This window comes from Anneissia japonica, unplaced genomic scaffold (genome assembly GCF_011630105.1).
Source record: "Anneissia japonica isolate Jap-2015-1 unplaced genomic scaffold, ASM1163010v1 scaffold3372_len255902_cov201, whole genome shotgun sequence".
Lineage (NCBI taxonomy): Eukaryota > Metazoa > Echinodermata > Crinoidea > Comatulida > Comatulidae > Anneissia > Anneissia japonica.
In genome coordinates, this window is record NW_022693616.1 from 160,879 (window position 1) to 176,248 (window position 15,370).

Sequence of the window (15,370 nt, forward strand, 5' to 3'; positions counted from 1 at the left end):
GTTTCAATTTAATCAATTTACGTCAATGACCACCAAATATTCTGTTAGCAGAATGGTTAAAATTAATAATAATAAATGTACCTCAGTATTATTCAAACAGACCGTCCCAAGCTAGAACTCATTTCCTGAACATTAGGATGGAATTGAATATAAAATAATTTCTAATTTTTATCATAATTCTTTTCAGGTACTCAACAAGCAAACGCCAAGCAAAAGCATATGTGATAGCAGTAAGTCAGTGCATTGCAGCACCATGTATAGTAGCACCATTGCTGGTGCCCAAAGTGTCCACCTCATATGGACTCCTCTGCCTAGCCTACCTCACAGCTGAGACATGGATAGGCTGCTCAGCTGCAATTGTACAGGTAACCAACTTCATCTACTTTTACGATTATGATTTATTGGTACTTCTACTTGAGTTTCCTTTACAACACTTCCACAAGGAAAATTCTGAACTTGAACACACACAAAGTATTAAAAAAAAAAACACATGTTTTTTAATCAAAAATATATATAGGTATACTGTTACAAATAATATGTATTGTTACACAACTAGTGTACTGCTGTAGAAGACATCATCTGAAACTACAGAGGGCAGCATATAATCAAATAATTTATTATTGATATCAATAGTTTTCTATTTGCGCATAACCAAGAAATTTAGAATAATAAGGATAATTGATTGTTTTTTTAATAAAATATGTAACTAGTTTAGCTCATTAATCTGACATTAATCCAGTTATTAAGCCCTAATTAGTAAGTCTTAACTAAATTCTTTCTATTTTTTTTATATGTCTTACAAGTGAAGTTTGAAGAATATGCTTAAAGCTACCAATTAATATTTGATTTATTCAGTATTTAGTCATAAATAGATAGATTAATTGATGGATTCATTGTTTCATTTATTTATTCATTTATTGAAAAGAAATTTAAACATATTCATATCATTTGTTTTTCAGGATCTATTTGCCCCAAGCCTAAGAGCCCAAGCATCGGCAGTGTATATAGCAGTTTGTACTATAATAGGTGGTAGCATCGGACCGTCATTGGTAAGTAAAAAAACACATTGTCTGTAACAGCGCTTGGATGGATGTGATGCTGTAGTTTAGTGGTAAAGATGCTTACCTCCCAATCTCCAGGTTTCTGGGTTCAATCCTGCAAGACTCAATTTTCATCACAACATACTACAGGAGAATTTCAAAGCAAACTTAATGCTTTTCTTTATATTTTTTAATTTAGGTTCCCTTAATTCTCAATGTGTCTGGCTGGGACGCATGCAATAAAGGAATGGGATATGCGCTTCTGACCATTGTGCCAACATCATACCTTATTTCGGCGTTCCTGTTCTTCCTGGTTGGCTACATGATGACAGAGGAGCTAATCATCTCGGATGAAACGATCCATCTGACATACGAGTCAAGCGAACACAGTTACTCAGTGTATGACTCATCAACAGAAGTTGAGGTAGGTCCCATTGGTTAAAAAGAAAGTGCAAAAAAGATTTATACAAAATTGAGGACATATTTTAACCATCAAGAATATTATCAAGTAGTTTAAATATAGTTTGATTTGCATGGTGGTTTTTTTTTATCTTTTTGGTTTTCCCGTATTCATTCTCTTGGGCCTGTTGAAAATAAACGAGCTGCCTAGCCTGATTGACTTGTTACATTTTATTTTATCATTCAATAGCCCAAAGTCTTTTGGCATATGATCTTAAGGCCTATTCACACAGAACGCGGCAATGGCTCAAACAGCCGCAGAAAAAATAGAACCTATTATATTCTTTATGGTGGACAGTGACAATGACAATGTGAAGCGGTATTTGACAAAGCATGTAGATAAATAGAAATCTTTCTTTATTCTGGATACTCAGTCAGTATTAGTACACTGTTCTTCCCTGAGGTCCAGGGTATGATCTTAAACTACTTTAAATTAAAAACAGAATTGATAAAGAAATATATAAGTTACATAAATAAAAGAAGCAGAAAAAAGATTGGTAAATTAAATTAGATTTTTAAAGGATTGTAGAGAAATAGAATGAATATTACTGCAGATATCTGATGATAAATTGTTCCATAAATTAACGGATCGTTATTTAAATGTTCTTTTTCCAAAATCATTCTGCCATTTTGGCGAGATCAAAGTGTTTTTTGATTTGCTTCTTGTATTTATGTTATGATATTCATCGATTAATTCGTAAAAATGTGTTAAGTATGCTGGAACAGTTCCTGTGTCGCTCAGTGTAGAGTAATTTAAAAAAAATATTCAACCAATCATCGTTTTTGGTCATCCTTCACTGCAGAACGTACAACATGTTACATGTGTGATGCCTGTCATCATGTACTCTATAAATGAATTGTGTTGCATGACACAATGTTTTCGCTGATGAAGCTGCTGCTGCAACTCAAAGACAACTCAGAGGTGCAGAGCGTCCAAAACGTTCATGATCCATGACTATAATATTACTATCAATGCACTGACCAAGAATGCTGGACTTGTCTCCATTTTTTGTTAAATTTACTTGTATTTTTTAAGTTTTTATTCTGGCTGAATAGAGAATAAATGAAAATGTGGCAAAGACAAGCCAAACCAGTCACTCGTCGCAAATCCTGTCTTGGCGATAATGGCCAAAACATGCTGGAATTTCAAAATTTTGGAAATCTATTTTATTGCACTAAACTAACCTTTATATATCTATATATCATGCTATGCTGTTATTTTCCTCATTTTCAATGTTAAAACAACAATTTGGTGATGGTTTCTGCCTAAGACATGCCAGAAATCGTAAACTTTGAAGGCTGATTTCTCAAATATTGTTCTTTAAACAGCTGTATGTTTAAACTCGTGTAACTTCATAATGAAGTGTCGGATTTAAATGATTCTGTTACCATTTTGTAGCTCTCATTTTACTGTTAAACCCTGTATTAATAACTAAAAATTGATTTTTCCGACGAGTGACTGGTTTGGCTTGTATTTGCCACAAATATTTGTTGAAATAAAGTATTTTCTATTTAAAATTAAAATATACTTACCTTAGTATTATCTCATCATATTTGAACACAGGTACATTTTTGTCTTTTTATTTGTTCTTGTGTTTCCTATCGCCAGAGTGCTAGTCTTGGCAGCAAGCGAAAGAGGAGGAGCAAGTCACAAGAATTCACATCAAGTCAACATGAAACGCAACTCTACACCTGATAGTTTTTCAATTTTATGCAAGCCCTTGCAAATGTGTGTGCTGCCCTCTATCAGGTTGCCCTGCACATAACTGGGCAGTAGAAAAACTTGCTTATCAATTATGTAAAAAGTAAAGAATCATGCAGACGTCTGTTGTGTTTAATCCTGTACCTATTTATTTGTTTTATTTGATCTGTAATCAAATTACACAATTGTACTATAGTCTATGCCTAAAGTATCTATTAGCTGTAAAACACTGATTAAGGAACAGTGTTGGACGTTTCAATGTCATTGTGCCCTACTCTTTGGAAAAATTTACTTTTAAATGCTAATTTTACCCCATTTTTTAAATAATAATGATGATAATAATTTTACCCCATTTTGAGAGCCAAGTTACTTTTAAAGCTGCAGCAGTGCTGACACATTTTATGCAATGATCAAAGCTTTAAGATTGATAAGTTGACGTAATTTTAATTGTACCAAATGTCGTCGGTGATGAGCGGTACTGTAAGCCTAGGTATTATACTTAATCAACCATTCTGTACTGCACATTAGTGGCAAACTGTCAAGGGATGCACTTTGTACATTAGCTAGTACTCCAAAGAAAATGTTTTAAATGTGTATTTCCCTGTTTTATTGAGTATTTTTTGGAGTTGGTTCCCACAATTCTTGTATTATTTATAATTATTTTGAATTTTTCTTACAGATCATTAGGCCTATTGAATCACAAGAGTATTTTAGCAGTGTATGATTTATGTATATCTGATTTTAGCCAATTGTCTTTCAGAGCAAGTAAATTCAGGGCTTTAGAATATGAATTTTATACTACAGTAGCTTGGATGTGCTACGCATGTAGTCAATTATTTATTATGATGTTGCTGATAATTTTATTTATATATCTAACGTGTTTGATGTTCAGTTTAATGTTCAGTTTGATGAAGTACACTTGTTTGTGGGAAATTGTTATTGCTAAATAGCTAAATAGGAGAAATCCACAGTGCAACAAAAGGGGAAACAAAGTTTACTAGACATTATGGTGACTATAGTAGAAAATGAAAAGCTTTATACACAGTAGTGCACTATGCACTCAAATTTGCATTAATTTTGAAAATTCACCTTGTTCATGGGCCCTTACTGCTGGGAATCGCTGCATACCCTACAGATTACCTATGCTATGGTACTCCACTGCTAGCCATACAGTTCAATAGGCAGGTGTCTTCATATTGTGGAGTATTTGATGATTATGATGAATTAATGATTTTCATGCTATATATTACCAGATTTGTACATGTATATTTTATAAAGTTTCTTGTATCTTGTATGGTTGCTATACCAACCGAAACTAAGCTGCTATACTCTGTAAAATTTAAATTTGTAATTATTTGGTAAATTGTTTTTTTTTAACTCGGACACACACAACATAGCCAAAGATAATGTATGTATAATTGATATGGGTTTATTTGCATCTAAAGACATAATTATTTTGGAAGCAACAGAATAACTCTATAATTTATATGGGGGCCAATAACAAACAAAAACTTAACTTCATCACTGACTATCAACTATATTATGACTTACTATTATTACCATTATTATTAGTAGTATTATTAGAAAGTATATAAAATGTGTTATAAGCTAAAGATCACTAACAATAGTGAATAAAGCAAACTAACTTGGTAGTTACAGCAAGAGGAAATGAAATCATACGGGGGATTTATTATAATGCACGTTTATAATAAACGTTTAATAATTTATTTTTTTGAATGTTTACAGTATTACTAATTTGTCAAGGAACTAAGATTAAGGAATTCAGTATATTGACTATGTACAGAGTATTAAATTATCCCTCTGGAACTTATAATAAAAACTGAATACAAAAATTACTCATTCAGACTTGTCTCTACCGTCCCCCACTCTCTCATCCACCATTCATTCTCAATTACTTGTACACTAAATTATTTTTGACGGATAATCTAACTATAATAATTATCAATAAATATTAATTAAATAAACTGGTATAATTCTCAATCATACATAATGGACGTAACAAAAACATTATATTACATTAATTTCTTTTTTACCATGATCAAAAAACTATATTTTACTAATTCTAACCATGGAGTTGTAGTCTATTATAGCTCCATGCTTCAACTAAAAAGCACCACACAAATTTGCCAACGTCTGTTGTTCTTAAACGTTGTTCCTTTGCAAATCTGAGCTCCACCACCTGTTTGCCATCCTTCATAATATTTAGTGTTAAGCTCTGTCCAGAATATCAAATTTTATTTGACAAAAACATGTGACATGCCTAAATATGGTCATGATGACATCACATCATGACCATATATAGGCCATCATGACCATATATGGGCACATCATGACCATATATAGGCACATCATGACTATATATGGGCATACAACAGAGTATTGTCAAAGAAAATTTGATAGTGTGTACAGACCTTATTGTAAAGCACAATCTTGACACTAATTATGTTAACATTTACTCCACAAATCCAAAACCCTTACAATGAGGGCGCTATCACTGCGTGTTTCCACAACTCTACATACTCTCACTGTTATGTTATTATAATCACTTTGTTACTGCAGTGCTTTTCCACAAATTTCAATCCACTTCAAATGGGGAACACTAAATAATAAATGCCATGAGATCAATCAATAATTGGTAATCAATATATTGATTTTTAGTGGATAGCACACCTGCTTTATGATCAATATGAATCAATAACAGCACCTTGATTCTATATACTAGCAGTTCATGGTAATGGCATATTTTCCTCTATATATAATAGCCCCACAAGACCTATATAGCAACACATTGTTCAGGTAGCTTCAATACTACAGATAAACTAAATCAAGGCATTCGCTGTATGGGTCTCAGCTACATATTATAAACGTACAAGTATATAAAGAATATCAACTCCTGTGGTTGTATATAAAGCATATCCCTTCTAGCAATTACTACATACATCATTCCACCATGGACAACCTGCCACAGGCCAATTGCAATTATTCACTTATTTTGTATATCATATATGTACACCAGGATAAGTCCTTGGAGGAGATCTTTGTCAATGAGGAATGACAGACCCATACACATCAGCTGCAAGTTCATCATCTCAGCTTCAGTGCTTTATTTTTTTACCAATCCCATCCCCACCAGAGCCCCAACCCCAAAATAAAGATTCATCACACTTATAATATGATTACATGTTTATCTACAGTATGACCATCTCTTCAGCTATGATCACAAGTTTACCTGTAATTTTCCAGTTTCTTTTGATCAAATACCTACAAAATGATCCTATGATCATAACACCTTTTCACACATTAGCTCATATCACAAGTTCAAGCAAGATCACATGACTAATTGCTCAATTATGATCACATTTTCTGCTCCTCGGTACAAAATATAATAATTTCTTTGCATTTAAGCTACATAGCCATCAGATTATTATGGCTACTTCAGAACCCTTCACACACTGCAATGGATCTGATATATAATTGCAGACGGCAACCACCAATATCTACATTATATGTGGGTTCTTGCACTGGATCTGATTTATGACAAACCAATCAAAACTGACTTTGATATCGAATGGCTTGTTACTAAGTATATGCTGATATGAACTCAACTTGCAGTATGCTTGTCAAAATAATTCAGCAGCATTTATAAATCCCTTGTTCAGATGTATACTGGAAGTTCTTGTCCAGTAAGCAGTCTGTACATAGATAATGGCATCGTTTTCATCCGGATCTAGCAGAAAAGAACAGACAATTGAGAGTAACCTTTCCATAAATTATAAGCTGAAAACACATTTTGCATGGATTAACATAACATCTTATAATAAAAACTACTAATAAAATATCTCTACATTGTATATGATGACAATTTAGGCTTAGAACATTTATCATTATTTAAGTGTTAACAACACTGGCAAAAATGTTTGAGTAAGAAATACATACAATACTCAATTTCTATATTCTTGTCTTAACCTAATGTAAAGTTATTGACTTTTAGTTGTAATTTTGTTTGTTTGGGAACCACAAAGAAAAATAAAATAAAATAACACCCAAAAAACATGAGGACATTCATTTCACACATAGATAGAGTAGTTCACAGGAGTAGACAAGCAAAAGTTGCCAGATGCAATGGCCGAGAGAAATAGAGGCAAATTTTCAATGCTTAACAGACTCGACACAACTAAGTTGTTTATTAGAAGTCCTCTACATAGGGAATATTTTTTCCATTAGATAGAACTCCAGGTAAAAATGTGGCTGTTCTTATCAGTCAGTCAATCAATCAATAAATAAATAAATCAATCAAGCTGTCAATCAATTAATAAATCAGTTATAGAAATTGATGGCGCCGTTAGCACTCATCGTATGTCTGCACATGTATTATTTAGATAATAATAAATGACATTATTTAAACCAAATAATGTTCAACTATACCTCGCCAACAGAGTTAGACAACATTTCTACAATCTTCTCATGTGTGACAGCAACAACACTACTACCGTTGATTTCAATTATACGATGGCCGACTCTGACTCCGCCCCTCTCCGCTATCCCTCCTCGCATTAAACTGCAAATCTGTTGGCAATCAAAAATCAGCATTTTCATCAATAAAAATGTTTAGACACGTTAAAAGAAAACTGTGAGTGTTTAAGAGACTGAAATATGTTTAGCATTAAGGGATCAACTTTCCTTTCAATTATTAGGGATCAACATTTCATTAATACTTGATTTGAAATGTCAACGTTTAATGTTTAACTAGAATAGAGCAGTCACCCTGTGTCTGAATGTCGAGCAATATGCAGGCAATTTATAGTCAATTCATTATTTTCTTTTATATTCAATAGGTAAGTGCAGTGATATTTTTGAACATCTGTGACTCTGACATTGGTATATCACCTTTCCACATCCCCAAATTTAATCATCTCTTCAATATGATGATCCATTTATTAGTTTTTGTATTAGTTTATGTATCATGGTAACAATCTAACAAAGTGATAGCAGTGAATACACCACCTCCTTTTGTGGAGGTAATAATTGACTTTATGGTTTGAGATGTCTGGTTTAACTTATTAGAATATATGACTTGACCACATTTTCCAGAAGGTTTCAACGGATAGACTAATGACAGTCTACCAGGCGTTCAGGCAAGAAGGAAAACATTTCCATCTTTATTAATGATGAGTACTTTTTATGTAACACATTTCAATATACAGTAGATTATACTAGAACTGTTCAGCCAGATTTATATAATAGTCATATAATCTATCAAAATTCATAACAAACATAGCCCCATAACATATCTTATAAATATCCTCAAATCAAATGTTAAGTACTCACTAAGAACCAATAGATTTATTTAACAAAAGGTGTATACAAAATACAATGGACTTATTCCGGAGTGTCAACCAAACATACCAACTGACCAATCAGAACATCGCTAAGAACACATGCTTGCCCCTCATACACATGGGAAAATGCTAGTCGTCGCCTGCACAGCAGTTGAATGATGATGACACTATCTCTTTATGGGGCCTTAGCAACAATATCCAAGGGGCGGGACTTAGCGAAAAGGTTCATTTGCATTTTTTGTAATTAAAATATTTAGGCTACATTTGTTGTATTATATAGCTTTCACTTTGAAATATCAGTTGAAATTTAGCTAAAAGGCTACAAGGAAAATATTTATTAATACAACATCAAATTTAATTTGAGCTTTAGGTGAATGAGTATGTCTGAGGTATAATCTGGTTTACTAGAAAATTCATCTTACAAAATTAATTTGTACAACATATCAAAAGAGCCTAGCTTTAAAGTGTCATTAGAAACATATTATATAATATCTTTATTGGACTTACCGTTCCATTCTGTACACTAAATCCAAGTTGGTACCTAGTATCTGGACGTTTGACCAATACTTGTGTAACTGGAGGACATGATACTATATTAAATTTCACCAACGCTTGACTTTTTAATGACTGAAAGAACAATTAATGAAAGTGAATTAAATTCAATAATACTTCCTGGAAAAGATAGAACTGATTTCAAAACTTTAATTACATTCTCTTTTCTTGATGTTTATATTTTATTTATGTATAACTTACTTGTAAAATATACGAACAATAGAAAACAATTCTGTACAAACGGCATTAGTAAACAGAGTGAAAACAAGTGTATGTAGCTTCAGTTACAAGGACTGGGAAAGTGCTAAAGCATTCTGATCTACTATGAAACTTAAGTGACATACTGTATCTGATCTGTGTTATACATAAATCTGATCAAACATGTCTGTAAAGCTGTCTATACTACCAAGGTTTATGTAAAAAATACCTGTGATATGCCCATATACTTTACAAACCGCGAACACAAAAAGGTAGGAGGAATTAACGTCATATTCTTATTCTGAAAATATTAAGCTATCTTGGCTTCACATCCCACTTCACACAGCCAGACAAAGTAGGCCTACTACCAGTGGTGGTCTATTTTCCTAGCTTAGCCTATGCCTACCTTAAATGGAACAATCCTCACAGCATTTTATTTCTCCTACAATATGGATATTTCCCATTAGTTGGTAATTAGCTATTACAATCTTTTTATAAAACATACCAATGTTATTTCTTCTTCGTTACAAATGCTAGGCCTATTGTGCTGCTTGTACGTGTGCCACACATGTGAACTATCGATTTGAAAAATCTTGGCAAAGCTAGCTGGCAGACTAGAGTAGGTGAAGTAGGCCTACGCCTACCTAAGGTAGCTAGCCTAAAAATCGAAAGGGCAGGAGCTCTAACTATAATACAGGCTAAAGAACATAATGGTAGGTTTCTGCATCATGTTTAAAAACCAATGGAAATCATAAAATCGCGAAAATAAAATGATGCGAAATATCTCAATTTGTAAAATCGCAAAAATATAGGGCCATTAAAAAAAAGAGGCTGTAAAGTATGGGTGTGATATGTAAAGCTGATGATATATCATCTGTCCATATGGGTAAATTACACAATCTGTCAAATCACTGACAGAAGAAAATCTAGTTGCATATTTTCAGGTTATAGAAGGGATATACAGTAAATATTGTAGTCTACTATGTAACAACTCTACTACAATCGTCATCATTGTAGTTTAGTGCTTCTACTATGAATCATGCATATACTTACCTTAATAAGCTGTTGACATTTCTCCAGTGGTAGGCCTACACAGCTTGTTCCATTGATTGACATGATCTGATCACCAATGTTGAGTTTTCCACATCTAGCAGCTGCACCAAACGGTGACATGTTTGCTATGACCACTGTTGGTATTAATGATCCCCATCCTGACTCCACTATCACCACACCCATGTTCTCTCCACGCTCCTTGTTTACGAGAATCTGAAAAATTGAAAATAGTAAACATTATAAGTGCTGATCAACAATCCTAGTCCAAGGTATTCTTCATGGAAATATTCCTTGGATGTATTTTCAGATCACTGTAGCACATATCTTTCCTACCAGGTAACCCAAAAGGCGCTGCCATCATTGAGTGAATCAAACAATTTAAAATTCAAATACAAATCCACGATTCCAACTAGACAGTGTCTTCAATAACAAGCAGATAAGGGAGAGATTTGAGCTGTCCACAGAGTATTACAACAAAGCCGTTGGCAAAATTAATATGTTTACAGATGGCCAGGCACGTACATAAAGTCAATCAGTCGCGTCTCATGTTCAAGGGACAGTGGGTTCATCACTGTCTGTATTCCTAATATTCATCCCTGATTACACCTTCCCTCGGATTACTGATACATAAATGTACAAGAAATCTAATTTTGTCAGGGGTGTGTTAATGTAATAGTGATATGTGGACGATGTGTGTGTAGAAATATGTATGTATGTAAATAACACGTTTGGTGGATATGTGCACTTTGGAGGATAACACCATGATGGGACTAATAGGTATTGGACTGTAAAAAGATAAATCTAATAATGTCAAGAGTGTTTACTAGACAGTTTAATGAAAATGCAGCAAAATATTTTCACAGCTTAACTAAATCCATCAATCAATCACATTTTTGATAAAATTTGACATATAATTCCTTGAAAGACAGAATACATAATTCATTGCTAATAAAAACTACTTATGCTGTCTCCTCCACCCCTCATATTAGTTGTTACTTAAATCTGTGATATTTGTCTTTCATAATTTCTCATTATTCAATGAAACACAGTTCCTAAAGCACCTCAAGAGATGATGATGATGATGATGATGATGGTGGTAATGATGTTATGATGATGATAATGGTGATAATGATGACGATGGTGGTAATTAAAGTTTTAATTAAAAATAAAAATGACAAAAAAAAATTCCTTTTCAATTAACAGATCCATGCAATATCGTTAAAATTATAAATTTATGGATTTTCATGTAAATCAGCAAAATCTTGTTTATATGTGTATCAATTTATTTGAACTGAATTTCTGAGTGTTACTTATATTTTATGACAGATGGTAAACATCTTTAGCAGGTAGCAATGTTAAATATGCTAATACTGTTGAAACTGATTAATGACAAACGAGTTCTACAGACAAGTCTGGCAGCAGAGTTCTGTATGTGTTGCAGTTTACAAAGTTCTCTGGTAAACAGTACAACAAATCATTGTAACATTAAACTGATTATAAATGGATGTACAAAGCCATTTTTAAGTTAATCCTGTAATGCCGGAAGGCAGCTCAAAGAAAATGCTTTTGTTTTGAGTCCACTCAATAAATTAACTATAAATATCTGCATCAACTCACCTCTTTCTCACATTCCTTGTTTGAAAATAACATGAGGTCATCACCATATATCTCCTGGGAATTGAGAACGTCTTGGTAATCCATCTCGTACACGGCAGGATCGTCTATCCCATTCTGCTTCAAGAATTCTAGATACGCTATGGAGAACGCCTGTCCAATTGTCTGTGCGATTAATTGCGCCTACGGAGAGAGACATGTATTAGAGCTGTTTTTTAGGTTGCTTTGTCTGCGAGAACACGCTGAAGATTTGACCAGACCATTCAATGATTAATTATCTACCGCCATGGATTCACATAATGGGATTATTGGCACTAAACTAAGATTAAATTTATGATGTTTTTTGAAATGTCACCTGGCATATTATGAGTAGAACATTACACAAAATGTGACTGGTTAACAACAAAATTAAGGATAAAAATAAAGGGTAAAAAATAAGAGATTAAATAAAAATTTGTATATGCTGTCACTAATCCTCATCTGTTGGGACTTTGTCAATAATCTAAAACCTACAGTAATTTTCTCCTTTTTATAAAATAAGTAATGAATCGTAAGAAGACAGGCTAACGTTGACTTATCAGAGTACTGAAAAATATATCAATCAAATGAATGCCTGATTAATTAATTATTCATAATTTTTTTATTTTCCTTCGATGCGACCTACTGATTTCATCATTATCAATTTTGGAAAATTTCTACTGGTTGCTAGGCTACAACTCAAGGGTGCTGTAATAAAGCTAAGATGTATGCAAGTTGCAGTCCCCTGTGGTTTCATAAGAAATCGTTATTTGTTGTTTATGCGCGAATTAAATTTGATGGACGACGTGATCATTCAAACGAATACTGGCCTCGTATTTTTTCCTACTTGAAAGCTTCATAAAAATATTTGATCTGTCATGTTTAACAAATAATACATTTAAGGTATTATGTTAGATCAACATGAACATTATGGAGAAGTGTCCAGAGGCTCCAAAAACCCTCTATTTTCCTACAATTAAGCCTTGTGCAATACTTAACGCATTAGATTAGGGCACTGTGAAAATATGAATTATGTAAATATCGTTCTACTGGTCCTGGGAAAGCAGACAATGATCGTTTATGCATGTTAGGTTAGTAGACAGTTGAAGGTATTTTAAGGACTCACAGTGCAAGAAGCATGTATCTTGCACCAGAAAATACGACACATGCATTGTCAAAATATATTTGTGAAATCTGGTGGTTTAGTGAATTCAGACAGTGAACCCTCGTGCGTGCTAGGCCTCGAGTAGACAGTTGTAGATCCTATTAGGAGACTCAAATCTGTTTGTATGACTTGCACGAAAAACATTAATCACTTGTTAATGATTGACAATTATGATGGTCATTAAAATTCTGTGTGCTGATTCTAAGAACTTGCAAATATTAAAAATGAATTTGTTTCATAATGTAACTTAAATGTCATACTTTATTATTATCTTCACATTGATGGACTTAATTATTAAGATTTTATCATGGTAAAGTGGAAATAGTTATCAACCTGTATTTTCACTTGCATTGCTATAATTTTCCATTTTAAGAAAGGGTATGAATAAATTGAATGGATCACTAAACATCTTATATACCGAAACAAATAATTTTGAAGTGTATTCTATATTATAAAATATGACCAAAAAATATTAAAAATATTAACTATATTATTTTTCAATATTAGTTTGTATATTAGGTCACTGCATTTTTACTGTGTATGACCAACATTGTATAGTAAAATAACAAAAATAATAATGATAATTTCTTTGTGGTTGTGCATCTGCTACACATAATACAACATTTCAATTAAATTCAATAGAATAATAATGATAAAAAAAAACATTAACAATAACAATAATAAAATATTAGGAATAAAAAAAGTATTTATATACCAGTTTATCAATTGAAGCATCAAAACTCAAAATACACATCTTAATAATAACCTGTAATGTATCTGATTTGTTTAAAGTATGCTTTTAATGTGTTAAATGAATTTTATAATTTAGTATTATACTACTAAATTCAACATAATTTCAGACAAATTTCTACTTAATACTTACGTCTTCTGTTTCAAAGACATGACATATGATCTTCCTTGGCTGTGACCGCCCCTCAGCGTCCATGGACACACCACTCTCCTCCAAGGCCTCTCCAAGCGTCTTTGACAGGGCTCGTCTCCTTGCCATTATTACAACGATGTTACCAATATCGGCAATATATGAGATGGTCTTTAGTGGATGGTCCATCATGGTCTCCTGTTACAATAATCAACAGTTAATCAAAAGTGCGTAATAGGTTTATACATTTATTCATATGATAAATGTTTAATATTTAATTATCAAATGAAACTTATATCTACATATATACCTACAATATCTGACAGAGAATAAATTGTCTAGAAAAAAAACACCTCAAAACTAGGATGAAAAATGTGCTGTACATAAATCAAAATAGAGAGTATTACATAATATGTTAAACAATTTTTTTTCTTGTAAATTTTCATTGCATTTTGTAATTTTTAGTCTTGATCATTCAATACTAAATTCATATGTACAGTAACATTATATATATTTTTATATGATAGCTTCGTCTTTGTATCTGATGTTCAATAAAATATTGTTTAAAATGGCACATTTATTTAATAGATAATTCTTAATAGAATTAAAATTGCATCTACAGGATGACATTATGTTTAAAGGAGGAAGGTATCATTAAGTAAGCTTTTTGTTTAGACACCCCTATTGATTAATAATTGCAATTTATAGTTTGCTATTCAATGGCAAGAAATGTTATGCTACATTTTTAATATTATCATCATAAATTTCAATCATTAATATTTCCCAATAGAATAAATGAGTGCATTATTCTCTCTACACAAGAGTTAAATATGTACATAGTAGGAGACTCAAGTGACAGTAGACTGTGCGAAGATTTTTGCAGCGTGACCAGAATATTCCCCCAATAAAGTGGAGAATATTGCACATTGTGGATGATTGCTGACGAACCTAGTGAGCAAGAGACGTGGTTAGTGCCTTTTACTCCTTCAGCAAGAGACACCAAGGATATTATGTGAGGTGTCACAACAAAAGGAGTCGTGTTGTAGCAAGGTCAATTTTATATTCAACAAAACGTGTACATATGAAGGTCATATTTTGATCATAATGAGACTTGCATACACTGAAATTGTTTTTAAGATTATTTTTTAAAATTTTTTATATCAAAAACAAGAAGTAAGTTATCAGCTGTTTATCCTTAAACATAAATGTAATCAGATTATATTTTCAGCCTCTGAATTTCAAATCTTAATCTGGTTTATACGAACTTAATTTAAATACCCCCAAAAAAACTCATTTTATAAGATGGTGATGCCACGAGACACTTTTGAT

General features: G+C 32.5%; 2 protein-coding genes across 6 annotated transcripts in view; one reads left to right on the forward strand and one right to left on the reverse strand.

Annotated features, from left to right (window-relative positions):
• LOC117100858 (protein spinster homolog 1-like) overlaps positions 1 to 3,245 on the forward strand; it is a gene marked incomplete in the record, with an annotated part of 8,619 nt that extends 5,374 nt beyond the window's left edge. Inside the window, 4 exon segments of the mRNA XM_033240692.1 lie at positions 188 to 365; positions 960 to 1,049; positions 1,240 to 1,464; positions 3,109 to 3,245. Coding sequence (XP_033096583.1) covers positions 188 to 365; positions 960 to 1,049; positions 1,240 to 1,464; positions 3,109 to 3,195 — 580 coding nt within the window.
• A 1,369-nt stretch (positions 3,246 to 4,614) lies between these two features.
• LOC117100856 overlaps positions 4,615 to 15,370 on the reverse strand; it is a 90,031-nt gene continuing 79,275 nt past the window's right edge. For all 5 annotated transcript variants that reach the window (XM_033240691.1, XM_033240689.1, XM_033240687.1 and 2 more), the window contains 6 exons: positions 14,045 to 14,239; positions 11,982 to 12,161; positions 10,365 to 10,577; positions 9,069 to 9,188; positions 7,648 to 7,788; positions 4,615 to 6,949 (listed from right to left, as the gene is read on the reverse strand). In XM_033240691.1, coding sequence (XP_033096582.1) covers positions 6,878 to 6,949; positions 7,648 to 7,788; positions 9,069 to 9,188; positions 10,365 to 10,577; positions 11,982 to 12,161; positions 14,045 to 14,239 — 921 coding nt within the window. In that variant the 3' untranslated portion in view covers positions 4,615 to 6,877. The remainder of the gene's footprint in view (positions 6,950 to 7,647; positions 7,789 to 9,068; positions 9,189 to 10,364; positions 10,578 to 11,981; positions 12,162 to 14,044; positions 14,240 to 15,370) is intronic.